This window comes from Medicago sativa, chromosome 1 (genome assembly GCF_051527215.1).
Source record: "Medicago sativa cultivar Bolivia chromosome 1, Bolivia_mono, whole genome shotgun sequence".
In the NCBI taxonomy this organism is placed as follows: Eukaryota; Viridiplantae; Streptophyta; class Magnoliopsida; order Fabales; family Fabaceae; genus Medicago; species Medicago sativa.
Window position 1 is genome coordinate 80,463,092 of NC_140749.1, and position 15,885 is coordinate 80,478,976.

General features: G+C 30.0%; 1 protein-coding gene across 4 annotated transcripts; it reads left to right on the forward strand.

Annotated features, from left to right (window-relative positions):
* Positions 1 to 1,933: 1,933 nt before the first annotated feature.
* LOC146957972 (protein indeterminate-domain 4, chloroplastic-like) lies at positions 1,934 to 6,325 on the forward strand. Of its 4 annotated transcripts, none has more exons than XM_085739640.1 (4): positions 1,934 to 2,046; positions 2,290 to 2,480; positions 2,999 to 3,395; positions 5,108 to 6,325. In XM_085739640.1, exons 3-4 carry the CDS (start codon positions 3,040 to 3,042, stop codon positions 6,159 to 6,161), a joined length of 1,410 nt encoding a protein of 469 aa, XP_085595766.1. In that variant the 5' UTR covers positions 1,934 to 2,046; positions 2,290 to 2,480; positions 2,999 to 3,039; the 3' UTR covers positions 6,162 to 6,325. The 4 variants fall into 4 exon arrangements, with proteins under 4 accessions (XP_085595766.1, XP_085595764.1, XP_085595768.1 ...); XM_085739638.1 differs by having other exon boundaries at positions 2,290 to 2,476; XM_085739642.1 differs by having other exon boundaries at positions 1,934 to 1,965.
* The last annotated feature ends 9,560 nt before the right edge of the window (positions 6,326 to 15,885 follow it).

Here is a 15,885-nt window from a genome sequence, read left to right on the forward strand (position 1 = left end):
TTATCATTGATATTTAAATTATAAAGAAATGAATTTATTTTTCTTAAATGGTAGTTCAAAATTAGTATATATCATAAAAATATTTATTTATGTTAAAATAGATTAAAGTGTAGTGCATATTTAATTATTATTTGAGGGGGTTGTAATTTAAGCATCTTATAAGGGAGGAGAGTATAAATTTTACTTTTCAAGGGAGGGGAGTGTATATTTTAACATAAGAGGGGGGATTGTAATTCAAGCTTTTTTTAAGGGAGGGGAGTGTAATTTACTCTTAAAAAAATAATAGTCTATTATGTTTGCAACAACTAAATAAATTAATCAAACACTTGAACCCTAATCAATTAGTTTTTCAAATATAAACAAGTTTTTCAAGTATTAGTTAGGTTATAGTTTATTTTATTTTATTTTTTGAAAGAAGGTTATAGTTTATTTTAGGTCAAATGCATCTAAATGTCCTTTAAGTTTTTCGTTTTTCCCAAAGTGGTCCTTTAAGTTTTAAAAGTCCCAAACAAGTCCTTTTAGTTTTTAAATCGTTTCAAACAAGTCCTATTGTAGATAGCATAGTTGGTAATTGCTTCCTTGAACTCATCTTTGGTACCAAATCTGGCTCCTAACACCCACTTAAAATTAGTCATCTTTTTAGGTATGGCAAATGGTGGATAATGTTCTTTGTTGCTATCATCTGAATCATCACCATCATCCTCTAAAATGACTTGTTTGAAACGATTCAAAAACTGAAAAGGACTTGTTTGTGACTTTTGAAACTTAAAGGATCACTTTGGGAAAAACGAAAAACTTAAAGGACCTTTAGATGCATTTGACCTTTATTTTATCAAACAAAGGTAAATGGAAGATATCGAGTAGGTGAGTTTATTTTTTTAATAAAGTGAGATTTCTTTTCAGGTGCCTTTGTTTAGTTTTTTTTATTTAAAAATAGATAAATAAAATAAGTGTTATTATTTAATAGTGTTTGTTTAGGTTTGTTTTTAAATATCATTTTTGAACCTGAAATGAAAAGCTATTAGGATTAACTTTCCTTAAAATTTGTTTATTTTTTCTTTCAAAAGGATGGTGGTAACACATGAACAAATTAAAAATTATTATTTAAAAAAATGATTTTATAGGTAGCAAACAAATAGAAATAACTTCAGATTATTTAAAAACCTCTAAAAAATCTCTAGATTTTTATAACACAAAATCTATTTTTTAAAAAGTTGAAACAAACACGCCCTTAATCTCTTTTATTTGATTTATTCTAGTTACATCTCATAAACCTTGGATTTCACCATTTCTAGAAAGGAAAAAAAAGAAAAAAAGTACCCCTTAATTTGTTTTCAAATTTTAATGTGACCACTGCAACTATAGACATGGCAAAATATGGTGACACGCACACACAACATTGGTAAGAAAATGATAGTCATTGTTGAGTCTCGTTGTTCACAACAGTAGCCAGATCATCGGCAAATTTTCAAGTTTGCCAACAATTTGTAATAATAAAATTGTTAGTATTAATAAAAACAAAGCAAGGTGAGGGCTGAAAATTACCAAAGAACTGCGTGAATATTGGTAATAAGATAGGAAATAAGAGAAGGAGTGATAAGGAAAGGGGTAAGGGCTACTAGGGTCCGGTGGCCCCAAACCATCATCTACGAAGGACACAGTAGCCTGTGCAATAGCAGCATGTACAATAGTGACATATTTTACCCTCCAATTCATCACTCTTTGCTTGCAAGCAAACTTTTAAATTTACCACACATAATTAATTTTCCAATACAAATTAAATGAAAGAAACACACATAGAAAGAGATATTGTTATATATGCATACGGGTGGACAAGCATGCATGTAAAGTAGCAATATAAATTATTTAAATATTCATATGACACCAAATGATTTAGGAATATAACAAGAGAAGGTAGCTAAATTTTACACACAAGAAAACAATAGCCAGAAGATAAATAGCTAGGTATTGTTTTCTTCTCCTCGTCTCTTCATTACTCTTGTCTCCTTAGATCCTTTCCTCTTGCAACCTTTTTGCTCTCAATCTGTGAGTTTTTTTATTCTACTTTTTCTTCTGACATGAAAAAAAACAACCACAAAAAAATCAAACATATTTCAGCTCCTTCTTTCTAGCTTCTTTTAATTTTTTTTGGTTTATAGTTTCTTTAATTTAACTGATCTCTTTTTTGTTATCCTTCTTCCATGAGACAAGGAAACATGTTCATGAATTTTTCCTTTTAGAAGAAGAATTCAAATATTTGATAATTAACTTTTAGTTCAACAATTTCAGATTGCAAAATATATAATTATGGCGGCTGCTTCTTCATCTACATCATTCTTTGGAATCAGAGAAGAAAATCAAAGTCAAATAACACATCATCATCCTCATCCTCAATCAACTACTACTTCTGCTACTTCTTCAGCTCCTTCAACCACAGTTCCTCAAAAGAAAAGAAGGAATCAACCTGGAACACCAAGCAAGTAGCTTAATTATTTTAATTTTAATTATTACTTAAAACTTCAACATGCACATACCCTTCTCAATAAATTTGTTTTTGTTTTTGTATTATTTTCTCAAAAAACAAGCATATGAAACCCTAAATCATGAACATGAATTAGGGCTCTGAATTTCTTTTACTAGAGAGCTATATAAGAACTATGATTGGAGTGCATGCACTTTACTTCAATTTTATTATCAAAATCACCTGAGACTTAGTTTTTTTATTTTTGTAATGTTTTTTGTAATTAACTTCTACTGTTTTAATTTTTACTACTATTACCATGAGTTTGTGGCTTTTAAAAAGAAAAAATAACAATGACAATTTACAACAAAGTTCTTCAGTTCATGATGCATATATATTCAATTTGAGTAAGTAATTAAATCATAGAATTATGAATACTTCTTTTGATGTTAAAAAAAAAGAATCTTATAATATTTTTCTTATAGAAAAAGAATTTATATAATATTTTGTTGTTTTGGCATTTTTCATTGTAAAAAGATCCAGATGCAGAAGTGATAGCACTATCTCCCAAGACTCTAATGGCAACAAATAGATTTATATGTGAGGTTTGCAACAAAGGGTTTCAAAGGGAGCAAAATCTTCAACTTCATAGAAGAGGACACAATCTTCCTTGGAAGCTAAAGCAAAAGTCCAACAAAGAGCCAAGGAGAAAGGTTTATTTGTGTCCTGAGCCCACATGCGTCCATCACGACCCTTCAAGAGCTTTAGGAGATCTCACTGGAATTAAAAAGCATTACTCTCGTAAGCATGGTGAGAAGAAGTGGAAATGTGAAAAGTGCTCAAAGAAATATGCTGTTCAATCTGATTGGAAAGCACATTCTAAGACTTGTGGTACTAGAGAATATAGATGTGATTGTGGCACCCTCTTCTCTAGGTAACAAACATCAACTTTATATTTATATATCTTCACATCGATGTTAGTCTAATTAATTCACAAATATGAATTCATCACCACCTATATATAATATATGCTACTTTTGCCAAAAGTTAGGGTTACTTTAATTGTTTGGTGTTGTACATTATTTTATTTTATAGAAGTTAGTGTTGATTATTTTTTGCTAACAATTTTTTATTATAAGAATTAGAAAGAGTAAACTAAGTTCTTTTGATCGTGTTTTTTTTTTCATCATCCGATTTGCAAGAGAAATGGTCATAACAATTTGAAGTTTTGTAGGAAAGCAAGTAAAATCCAACCAAAAGTTATTGTTTTAACCATAGGTCGAACTTATAGACTCCTTATATATCGTTCTCTTTTTTTTCCTCTTCATTTTCAGCTCTAATTTATCTAAATTGAAGTACTCTTTAAACTTATTTACTAAGGAAGACCTTTTTCATATAATAAAAGGTGTGTGTACATAATATAAGTTGAAATTTTTCACAATAACATTCAAGTAAAAACACTCAAAAGTTAAATTTGAACAACAGTCTCTTTTATGTTCTTATCCCAAAAAAAAGTGAACAAGAGCTTTCACCCTTTCTCTGTTAGTTTGTGTTTGGGTGTTAGTGAAGGTGTATATTGTATGGCGCAGGAGACTGCATGCACGTGAGTGCACTGTTCAAATGTAGTACAAAATATGAAATGTTTGAAGGAAAAAAATCAATTTTGGTTCTAGGGAACAGTGCCCATAATCTATTAACATTCACGTGTAGTGAAACAACATTATAACTTTGTTCTCGTATGAATTGGAATGGAGATGCTGGGTTTTGTTCTCTTTTTTGTTAGCTATTTCTAGTGTTCAAAATTCAAATACATTTCCATGTTCTTTTCAGCAATGGGCCCTATTCTTCAATTTAATTACCAACAGAAAATTCTCTTCATTAATTGGTCAATCTATATATATAGTCATGTTTGTCATGGATTTGCTAGAAATTATGTGATATAACGAATTCTCTTGGTAGAATATAGACAAGTATTGAGGTTGCTTGCATTTATTGAGTAGGCCCCATATTGAAGTTTTTGAGTATTGACTTTCATCATAGTTGCAAACAATTCTCTCTTTTATTGATCAAAGAAAGACCTCAAATTGGAAGTTTGATTTAGAAATTCTTGGTTTGTTTCATATTTTGGCATAATCCCATGGGCCCTCTACTTCTATTGTAGTTTACTTAATTTCAACTTACTACTAGTTTCAATTAATTCCACTTAAATCAATTAACCTTCTTTTTTTTTTTTCATTTTAATTTGTTACAAGTGGCTACCTTTGTATTTGGTGGGTTTAATTATAATTTATATAATCAATTAGGTTACTCATATTCATTACACAAAAATATGGGATTATAATATGAACTTCCAATAATTTGTTACAAGTGGCTACCTTTGTATTTGGTGGGTTTAATTATAATTTATATAATCAATTAGGTTACTCATATTCATTACACAAAAATATGGGATTATAATATGAACTTCCAAAGGTGAACATAACTCTTTTTTGGTAAATTTTAATAAAATATTATATATGTTCTCATTTTTTATTATTATAAAACTCATTTTTAGTAAAAATGGTAGGGGTCTACATTATACCCACCCAAAAAAAATTGTCAATGATATATATGTTGCTTAATTCTTTGTGATTAATTTTGGTGCAGGCGTGACAGTTTCATCACTCATAGGGCATTTTGTGATGCACTAGCACAAGAGAGTGTATTAAGACACCCTAACCCTTTTGGGAGTACTCATCAATTGTATGCCACAAACCATCACATTAGTTTAGGCCAAATATCCCATCAATTGCAAAATCATCAGAACCAAATTACATCATCCACTAGCAATAACAACATTTTGCGCCTTGGATCAACACCACCAAAGTTTGAACAACACTTAATATCATCACCACCTTTAAATCACTCTTCATCATTTGGACACTCAATTCCATCTTCATCACCATTCTTCAATATGAGTGATATTTCAAATCAATCCTTTGAAGAACAACAATCTCAACAAGGACAATTCTTAAACAAACAACTACATGGTCTAATGCATCTTCCTGATCTTCAAGGCAATACAAATACAAACAATTCAAATTCTTCCAATCTTTTCAACCTTATGGTTCATGATCAATTCAACAACCTGAGTAGTAACCAAGGAACAACACTTTACATTAACAACAATAACCCTTTAAGTGATCATCAAGTTGGTTTTGTCCATTCAATGCAACATGGTCAAAACATGTCTAGTCCTCACATGTCTGCCACTGCATTGCTTCAAAAAGCTTCTCAAATTGGTTCAACTAATTCTACCAACAATAACAAAGGTAGTAATAATGATCATAAATCAGCTGATAGGGACTTTGTTGTGTCTGATCACAACAACATCAATGTCACTTTTGGAAATAGAAGTTCAAGTATGGAAAATGATCATGATGACAACAACGATCTTCATGGATTGATAAACTCTATTGCAAATGGAAACACATCATCCATATTTGGCAATGAAAGCAATCTTAATATGAGATTTGGTGGATCTGATAAATTAACTTTAGATTTTCTTGGTGTTGGAGGAATGGTCAGAAACATGAGTGGTGGATTTTCACAAAGTGAACAACAACGTGACATGATGAATACTAGCATGGCTTCTTTGAATCATGACCTAAAATCAGCACATTCAACTCAACATTTTGGAAGCTCAAATATGTTGCAATGAAGGTTAGGGAGAGAAATTTATTAATTTAAGGAAATATTGCTTGTTAGTTACATGTGAATTATTTATTTGAGTAATAATCTTTGTTTAAAACATTTATTTATTTTATTTTTGCTTTCCTAAAAGAAGTGTAGTTTATTGGTAAAATGAGGTTCCAATTCTAGAAATTACTACAATCCCTTATTTTATTTTAACACGTCCCTTTCCTTGCTCTTGCTCTTGCTCTCTCTATGACTGTGATGTGATAGAGATGTAATAAATTCACTTGTTGAATTTCATGTGTTACCGAACATGAGATAATAAAGTTTATAAAAAAAAATTAAAATAATTGACTCATTATAGTAATTTATAGTTTTTCTTCTAAGAAATTTTAGATTTGAGACATTATTTTTTTTTTCCTTGGAGAAAGTGATCAACACCATTTAAACTATCTCTATCGCATAGGATGAGATTCCGTGATCGAACTTAAGGGAAGACATTTAACCTAAGAATTTCAGCATTGTTAGTTGTGTTAGGTTTTACAAACCGAGACATCATCATTGTCCACCAATTTTTTTTTATAGATTTGAGACAGAAATGTCAAAAACATATATACGCCACGGTAAATATAGCCAGTTGTTGACTTGTTGTTATTACTTGTACGTACAAATGCTTACCAAACGAGAGTGTGATGTTGGTACTCTGTTATGTTAAGAATCTTCACGTTTTGGCTATATTCCAATGGAAGCGACATGGCCTCATTTCCGTTCAATTTCATCTTTGTTTTTTATACACGACGTACAGATACTAACTAACTAAAGGTACATTAACTTTAAAATAAAGCAAGAAATTTTGTAGTATTGCTTACCTAATATATACCTTACTTTTAAAAATACATTATTAAAATATATGTAATAAAAAAATTATACTACAAGCTATATAAATGTTAAATGGTAGAGTCTCACATTGAATGAGAATGATATAACAATATGTTTATAAGTGGTAGATAGACATCACCTTACAAGTTATTTATAGGCTCTTAATAATACTAATTAAATATCAAAACTTATTTATATAAAAGTTATTTTTAGTATTATTATAGAGTCTATACTTATTTTATTTATTTATTTATTTATTTGGTGGTATATAGAGTCTATACTTAATTGATAAGAAATATACCAACTCCATTAATTATATATACTAATAATACTATAAATTTGAGAAAGAGACCCTGCATATTTTTCAGGTGATTTTGTTGACGTCTTTTTTTCTTAACACTAGGACCCTTTAGTTTTTCATTGTAATATAAATAAATATTCTTGTACAAGTTGACTACCTTTGAATTTGCATGTCGTCGTTGCTGGCTATATATAGGGTTAGATCTAACGTCATTGTTCATTTGGTGGAAGATTTTTATGAGGAGTGTGTGGTACATAACATATGCAACACAAATTGTACACATTAACACTAGTCTCTGCAAATGATCGTTATTGTAATTATTGGTAAAATAGCTGCGACACTTTTGTCGCATGTAAATTCCTTCTTCACATGGGAATCACCCGTCCGTGAGTGAGTGAGTGACTACTAACCAACCAACCCAGTCATTTCATTTCGTCTTCACCCTCGTTACATTTTTTCTAACTTTTGTTCTTTAGATTGAGTAACTTCAATAATTCATTCAAACGTCCTAAATTCCACATTTTTACAAGCAAAGGTGCATAAAAAGAAAACCTCTCTATGTAGATTTAAAAAAGAAAAAAAAAGTCTTAACATTTGTGATTTTTTTAAAAATAATCAATTATGATGAATCGGGATACATTATGATTATAATTACTTACAAACTCTACACTCAAATCTATTGTTGCAATGCAATTAAAGACCCACTCATATATGTCCCCGTGAGTATAAATCAGTTGATAAGGTACATTACATTATATGGGTTTGAACATCAGACACCCCACTTATTCACCTTAAAAAAAAAATTAATTGTTAGACTACTTGACAAAAAAGAAATGACCCACTCATATGTTTTATTACATAAGTTGGTTTTCGATCTTTTTATCTGAAAAACTTATCTCACAGTTTAGTTGATGTGTATAGATAGACCTTTTGTGGGGTTTGGGTGTCCCCTAGTCTATCACTCTCTCATAGTTAACTACTTCTTCTTTCTTTTTTTGAGAGGTTTGTATACCTTACTTAAAATCAATTATCATTCTCTCATCAATTTCATCATTAAACTATTAAAATTAATCAAAAAGTCCTTAACTATTCTCACATATTACTATTTAATCCCTTAGTTGACAAAGTTGATTGTTTTTTATGATGGTTTATGGACTAAATTGATATATTTTTCATAGTTTAAAGATCTTTTAATTGATTTTAATAATTTAAAGGCTATATATGTGAAAAAATTGATAGTTTGGGAACAAATTGACCGTTTATTCTTAATTTTGTTTTAAGTACAAACCTTTATTTGTATACTTAATTTTGATTGAAGTCTACTAACACACAAATTTACAAAGATACGTTGGATATGGTAGGTTTATATTACTTACAATTCTGCTCTTTACCCACACATTTTGCTCATTTCCAACTGAAATTTGAAAAATACCCTTGCGTGAGTTAACTCACGCTAGTGTTAAATCTGTGTGACTTAACTCACGCTGCATGAGTTAACTCACGCAGAGATTTTCACAGGATTTACACTAGCGTGAGTTAACTCACGCAGGGACATTATAGTTATTTCAGTTGGGAATGAGCAATTTTTGTTGGGTAAAGATCAGAATTATATTACTTAAAGCCCAAATCATGTTACTTAGGCCCGTCATTGTGGACCTTTTTCATGTGGTTTCCATGCAAGCTAGTTCAAGATTGCTCTTTAGGCATCATGTTTTGCTCTCAAACATTCTAAATTGATCATTTTACCCTCAATAACAATTAATCTCCATTTGATGATGAACGGTAGTTAATTGTTGTTTGCTTCTGAACGGTAGTTAATTGTCGTTTTAGGGTATTTTATGTGGTTTAGATTGTGCCGACGATTTTTGTGGTCCACGATGCACAAAAACTTCTATAAATTAATGTGTTTGGTTCATTTGCAAACTACACCATAAAATCACGAATATTTATTCAGTAGATCTGAACACCAAGTCATCACATTTTACTCTGTAGTGGGGGAAAACCCAATGTGTAATTTAGGGTTTTGGTTAATGTTATACCGTCTGACTTGAAGGATCATAAGTATTAGACCAAATTAACAGTAGACTCAACCACAAAGACACAAGAAAGGTGGAAAGTGTTGAGTATCGTCGTCCATTAGTTGACTCATATGAAAGTGTTAAGTTCACCCAGATGAAGCTAAGGAACGACGACATGAGAACCATGTTATTAATTTTTTATCAGTACAGTTCTAATGACTGATCAAGTTGGACGCTTCCTTGGTCAGATCTTTTCTGGATATTCCGGTAAGTTTGATTAGGTTCAAGACCTACGAAGATATTAAGGATTGCATGGATAGACCAAATGAAGAAATCAGTTTGGTTGATTTGTGATCTTATGTGTGTTTTATTATATTGATTTACGTTGTTAAATTATATTATTGAAATTATGTTTAATGTATTGTGTTTTATTATGTTTAATGTATATTCTTGTGAGTTTTCCTTTGTAACTAATGATTAACTATCGTTCCTGAGAACAACAATTAACTATCGTTCCTAAAACGGGAGTTAACTATTGTTCAGCAACGAACGATAATTAATTATCGTTCCGGATAAAATAGTCTGTTTGAGATGCCTGAGAATAAAATATGGGTGTCTAAAGAACAATTTTCAAGAGAGTTTAATCCTTTTTGGGTTCTACCTTTCATCAATCTTCCATTTAAAGTTTGAGTAATGATATTTGAACAACCATTTTTATACAACTTTTGGTACAACCTTGTTGCTCTCTCTTCTCATTGGTCAAAAACAACGGAGAGAGAAAAAGAAAGAGAGAGAATAAGAAGATAATGTGAGTATGAGAGAAAAAGTTGTACAAAAATAGTTGTACAAATAACATTTCTCTTACACTGTGTTTGGTAGAGTAGAAATAGAGAAGAGAGAGTGAAGGAAGAGAGAAATTGAAGAGAGATAGTGAAGTTACCCTGTTTGGTAGTGAAGAGAAATAGGGAAGAGAGACTAAAAACATGTGGGTCCCACCCAAAATCCTTTCTCTCCAAAACTGAGAAGAAATGGAAAGGAGCTGTAATATTTTTGAGTGTTTCCTATTATACCCTTCTGTCAATTCCATTAATTTAGCTAAAGTGATTATTTAAAAAAAAAATCTGAAAGTGAATTTATAGAATTTTAGGGCCTGTTTGTTCCAGATTTTTTCAAAAAAAAAATCTATTTTTTCCCTTAAAAAAAATCACTTTTTTCATTTTAAGTGTTTGTTTAGGATTTTTAGAAAAATCATTTTATCAAAAAAATCTATTTTGACCCTAAAATGAAAAGCTATTAGGATTAGCTTTTCTCAAAATCTATTTTTTTCAACAACAAAGAGATAACACATGTGCATGTTAGAACTTTTTTTTTTTTTTAAAAATGGATTTTTATGGATAGTAGGCAAACACAAATAACTTCAGATTTTTATTAAAATCTCTAAAAAAAAATCTCTAGATTCTTTTGACACAAAATCTACTTTTTTTAAAGCTGAAACAAACGCACCCTTACTTTCATACGTATATTCCATTAATGCAGTGTTTTTTTTTCATACGTATTCATGCTTTATTTTTTTTGGAGGGATCGTATTCATGATTTATAGAATTTTACTTTCATATGAATTTAGCGAATTTATAGAATTTTAGCTAAAGTGAATTTATAGAATTTTACTGTCAATTCCATTAATGCAGTGTTGCTCTTTTTTTTTCATACGTATTCATACTTTATAAAATTTTACGTTACATATTCTTTTGAAGGAAGAATTTTACATTCCATATATACCCGTATTTTGGAAATGTATGCTCTTTTTTTTTTTTACAAAAGAAATGTATGCTCCTACTAATTTAAAAAATATATATATTTCATTGTTTCTTTTATTAAAAAAATAAATTCTATTTAATTAAAATGAGTAGTGGAATTAATTAATTAAATGTATTTAAATAAAATAATAAATTTATTTGGTTGAAAATGTTATTCAACATAAGGGTATTGTAGTACTTTTCAAAACATGTAATACTTCTCTCTTCTCTATTTCTTCTCTCTATCTCTTATACCAAACAATCCCTCAAATCTACTCTACTCCCTCCGGTCACTATTATAAGCAAAATTTCACTTTTTAGATACATTCAATAATTAATGTATCTAGTCTATAATAAAGACTAGATACATTAATTATTCAATGTATTTAAAAAATGAAGTTTTGCTTATAATAGTGACCGGATGGAGTATTTCTCACATACTTCTCTCTTTCCATACTCTCTCTCACCTGTTTCTCTTTTTACAACTTCTCTCCTTAACCAAACGCACCTTAAAGTTTTATTAGTACGTTCTACACCTAGTTCCCATTCCCCCACAAACCATACATTTTAAAAATCCAAATTCAGGATTCTCACATTTAAAAAAGTTCAGAACATTAATTTTTTTTTTTAACATGTAAAAAGAAGTGATGTATTGATCATATTATAGGCTAAGCTAACACTACATCGTAAAAAATACGTGCAGGTTTGAATGTTATGAATTTGTCACATTCTAAAAAGAAATTCATATAAGAAATTGTCACACTTAAAAGTAAAAAAAAAAAAAAAAAAGGAAATGCTGAAAATATTTATGAAAAAAGGAGTGTGGGTTTTAATATTCCAAAATTTTCACTTATTACAAATTTGATATTTTGATATTTTCATATTACAGATTTTCTAAAGTATGAAGATTAAGTTTAGGGGCAGAGAGTATAAAATTCCTTCATTTGACTAAAAAAAAGTGGTAGAGAATCTTTGTTCGATAAGATAGATAGCTGCAAGCTACAGAAATGTTAATTTTTAACCTTTTTTGTCATATGATTTTGTTCCCGTAAAACATTTTTTGGTACGAAAAACTTTTGCAAAATTGAATGAATTTTTGCAACACTTTAGATAAGTTTTCAGGTAGCCAAATTTGTAAATTGAAATACTTTAGAAAATATTTCTAGAATTTTGTCCATGATTGTTTTGCCAAGATTCTTTTTGTGTTAATCATCCGGTTTTTAAGAGAAAGAGACCTAGTAATCTGGAATTTAGTCGAGGTAAGTAAAGTCTGGTTAAAAGTTGTTGCTACTATAAATTGAAATTGGGTTCTCCTGAAGTACTCGTCCAAGTGGAAGCTCATTAATCACTTGTGATTTAGTAGTGGCTAAACTAAATTCTCTCTTCGCTTCTTCAATGCATGTCTTCCAAGTTTCCCAGTAACGGAGTCAGGAAAAAAAAAATGTTTGGGTGAAATGGATTGCTGAAATAAGTGGTTTCTCATTCTCATTCACAGTTGCAAGGTATTTATTATTCTTGGAAGTCTCAAAGATCGATCATACATCATGAGGTGGATTGGTTCGTAACTCATATGAGACTTTTATTTTTGGGTTTTCGGCTATTCTCATAGCTTGCTCCACTATACTGGTGGATCTTTGAGCAAATCACATCTGTATAAAGTCATATATAGATTATGGTTTTAAAAGGGTAATCGCTAAATCAAATTCGTAGGAAGCAATTAAGCTAATATTGAAAGGGTGTGGTAAAGGGTTGTTCTCAAAGAATTTCTCATATTTCTGATTTCTTTTATGAGCTACAAGTTTCAATGTGAAGCCAACAAAGTTGTGAATGCTTTTGCAAGGAACATCCAACTTTAAAATAGCTATAACACAAAACTAATATCTGAACTAACCTCTAATCAAATGAATGATGCAACGCAACTTATCTTCCTCCTTTGATCGAAAAATTTGTTCTTATACCAATTATTGACAAAAAAAAATACCAAGAAGAAATCTTTAAACAACATAAACACAACCACAAAATAAGTATAAGAGACAAAAACAAATGGGTAGAATATGCATTTCATCCCTGCAATTATAGATCATTTGATTTTTCATCCCTGAGCTTATTAATCCTCCCATTTTGCCCCTGTAAAAATTAATCATTTGAAAATTCGTCCCTCATCAGAGTTAATCACTGCCACGTCACTGATTTGATGACGTGGCACTGCTAATTGAATCATATGCGCACGAAATGACCAAAATGCCCTTAGTAAGCTCATGGATGAAAAATCAAATGACCTATAATTGCAGGGATGAAATGCATATTTAAGCCTTTTTTTATCTATTTTAATTTTTTTGTAGAAAAATTAATTAACAATGAAAAAAAAGGACTACAAGAGTCTTTACAATCAACAAAACAAATGTCCTCGTGAGCATAGCTCAGTTTGTATGGACAATGCATAATATATGCAAGGTCAGGGGTTCAAACCTCGGCCACCACCAAAAAATCAACAAAACAAATTATCTAAAAGGGGACAAGAATGCTCAATAGAACTTTACAAAGAAAAGGCCAAATAATCTAGAGAAGCAATTTGACAAATATATGGAGAGAGAGATAAAAAAAATGTTTATAAAATATACTCCATTAATTAATTAATTAATTAATCCCCTTTTCGTTATTAATTAATTGCTTATTTTTAATTTCATATGGCAATCTCTATCAATATTCGGTAGTACTTTGCAATTGCATGTCCTCCTTTTCTCAATCTCTTTCTTTAGGAAATCTAAATCATGAATCCTTAACATTCCCTTTTGTGTCGTGAGGAATTTCACAAACTTGAGTATGGCTTGGCTCTGATTCATGATGGCTATTGGAATTGTGGGAAGGAGAGGGATGAAGGTCTGGAGCAGAAGAAGGACGATAATTGAGCATTTTTAGATAATTGAGCATTTCCTTTGTAAAGTTCTATTGAGCATTTTTGTCCCCTTTTAGATAATTTGTTTTGTTGATTTTTTGGTGGTGACCGAGGTTTGAACCCCTGACCTTGCATATATTATGCATTGTCCATATCAACTGAGCTATGCTCACGAGTACATTTGTTTTGTTGATTGTAAAGACTCTTGTAGTCCTTTTTTTCATTGTTAATTAAATTTTTCTACAAAAAAAATTAAAATAGATAAAAAAAGGCTTAAATATGTTTTTCATCACTGCAATTATAGGCCATTTGATTTTTCATCCCTGAGCTTACTAAGGGCATTTTGGTCATTTTGCGTGCATATGATTCAATTAGCAGTGCCACGTCATCAAATCAGTGACGTGGCAGTGATTAATTCTGATGAGGGACGAATTTTCAAATGATTAATTTTTATAGGGGCAAAATGGGAGGATTAGTAAGCTCAGGGATGAAAAATCAAATGGTCTATAATTGCAGGGATGAAATGCATATTTTACCCAAAACAAATGATAAGACTGTGATTCGACACTTCACACCTACATCTAGCTATAATATCTCAACAAAATATTTATTACAAAAACCTGCATATTTTTACTAGGAAATTGCAAACCCTCTCATACAATTATAATTTTTGCACAGAAAAATTGCAAACTAATCTTTCGATTACAATTTTTGCACGAAAAATTTACAAACTCTTTTATGACACATAAGTACCCAATCTCTTTTTTCTTTTATATTAACCATCAATCTCATTTTTCTTTTCATTACTCGATGTGAGATGTGAATGAATATCAACTTTACACAACAAATGGCTATAATTTATGGAAAATGCTATTTATCTAGAAAAATAGCATCAAGAATTTTTCAAGACACATGTGGCAAGTTTTAATTGCATGATTTATTTGTCCACTTCCTATTTTTCAGCCACACCTCCTTGAATTGTGGCAAATAGTGTATTGTGATTGGTTGCTTTTTATTCTTGAAGAATTCTTGATGTTTTTTTTCTAGAGATATAGCATTGCATTTATAGGTATCCTTTATGATTTGTTCGCACAAATTTTCGGATTGTGAAATGTGATTAGATGCGTGCGCAAAGATGGTGCATATAAATTAAATCTTTGCATTTTTTTGGGTAGTGAAATTAAATCTTACATTAAAAATAAAACAAAGTTTTATGTTATATTTTTCATAAATTTTTACATATTTTAAAAAAAATAATGAATGATATATTTATTAATTTAAATGATATATTCGTGTCCTGTATGACACGATGAAACATATGCACATGAATAAATTATACTTAAGCTCAATCATGATCTGAAAAGATTTTCTCTACATTTCGTCGAGCTAGCAAGGTAGATAGATGTCAACTAATAAGTTGATGAAATCGGCTAAAAAAGATTCCCAGTTGAAGTTTATTATTTTTTTGGTGCAACCCAGTTGAAGATTTTATTAACTTTGATGATGGCTTTGAACTACCAAGTTTTCTAGAAATTGAACAAGTCCCAAATTTTAGTTTAATTGCAATACCATGTCTATATGTATATCGTTTCTGGTTTCATAGTCTATTAATTTTAAGGAACATTTTTAAGTGGAAATAGTAAATACCTAGTTTCTTAACCTTTTTTTTTTTTTTTGAGGGACCTGGTTTCTTAATCTTAATGGCTCAAAAAAACATATACAGTGTACGTTCTTTATTTTTATTTACATTTACATCGTTTATTTTTATTTACATTTACATCGTTTTCAATCTCTTTCGCTTTTTTTAAATATTTACACAGGAAACACGGAAAACACTTTTTTTTTTTTTTTTTCAATCT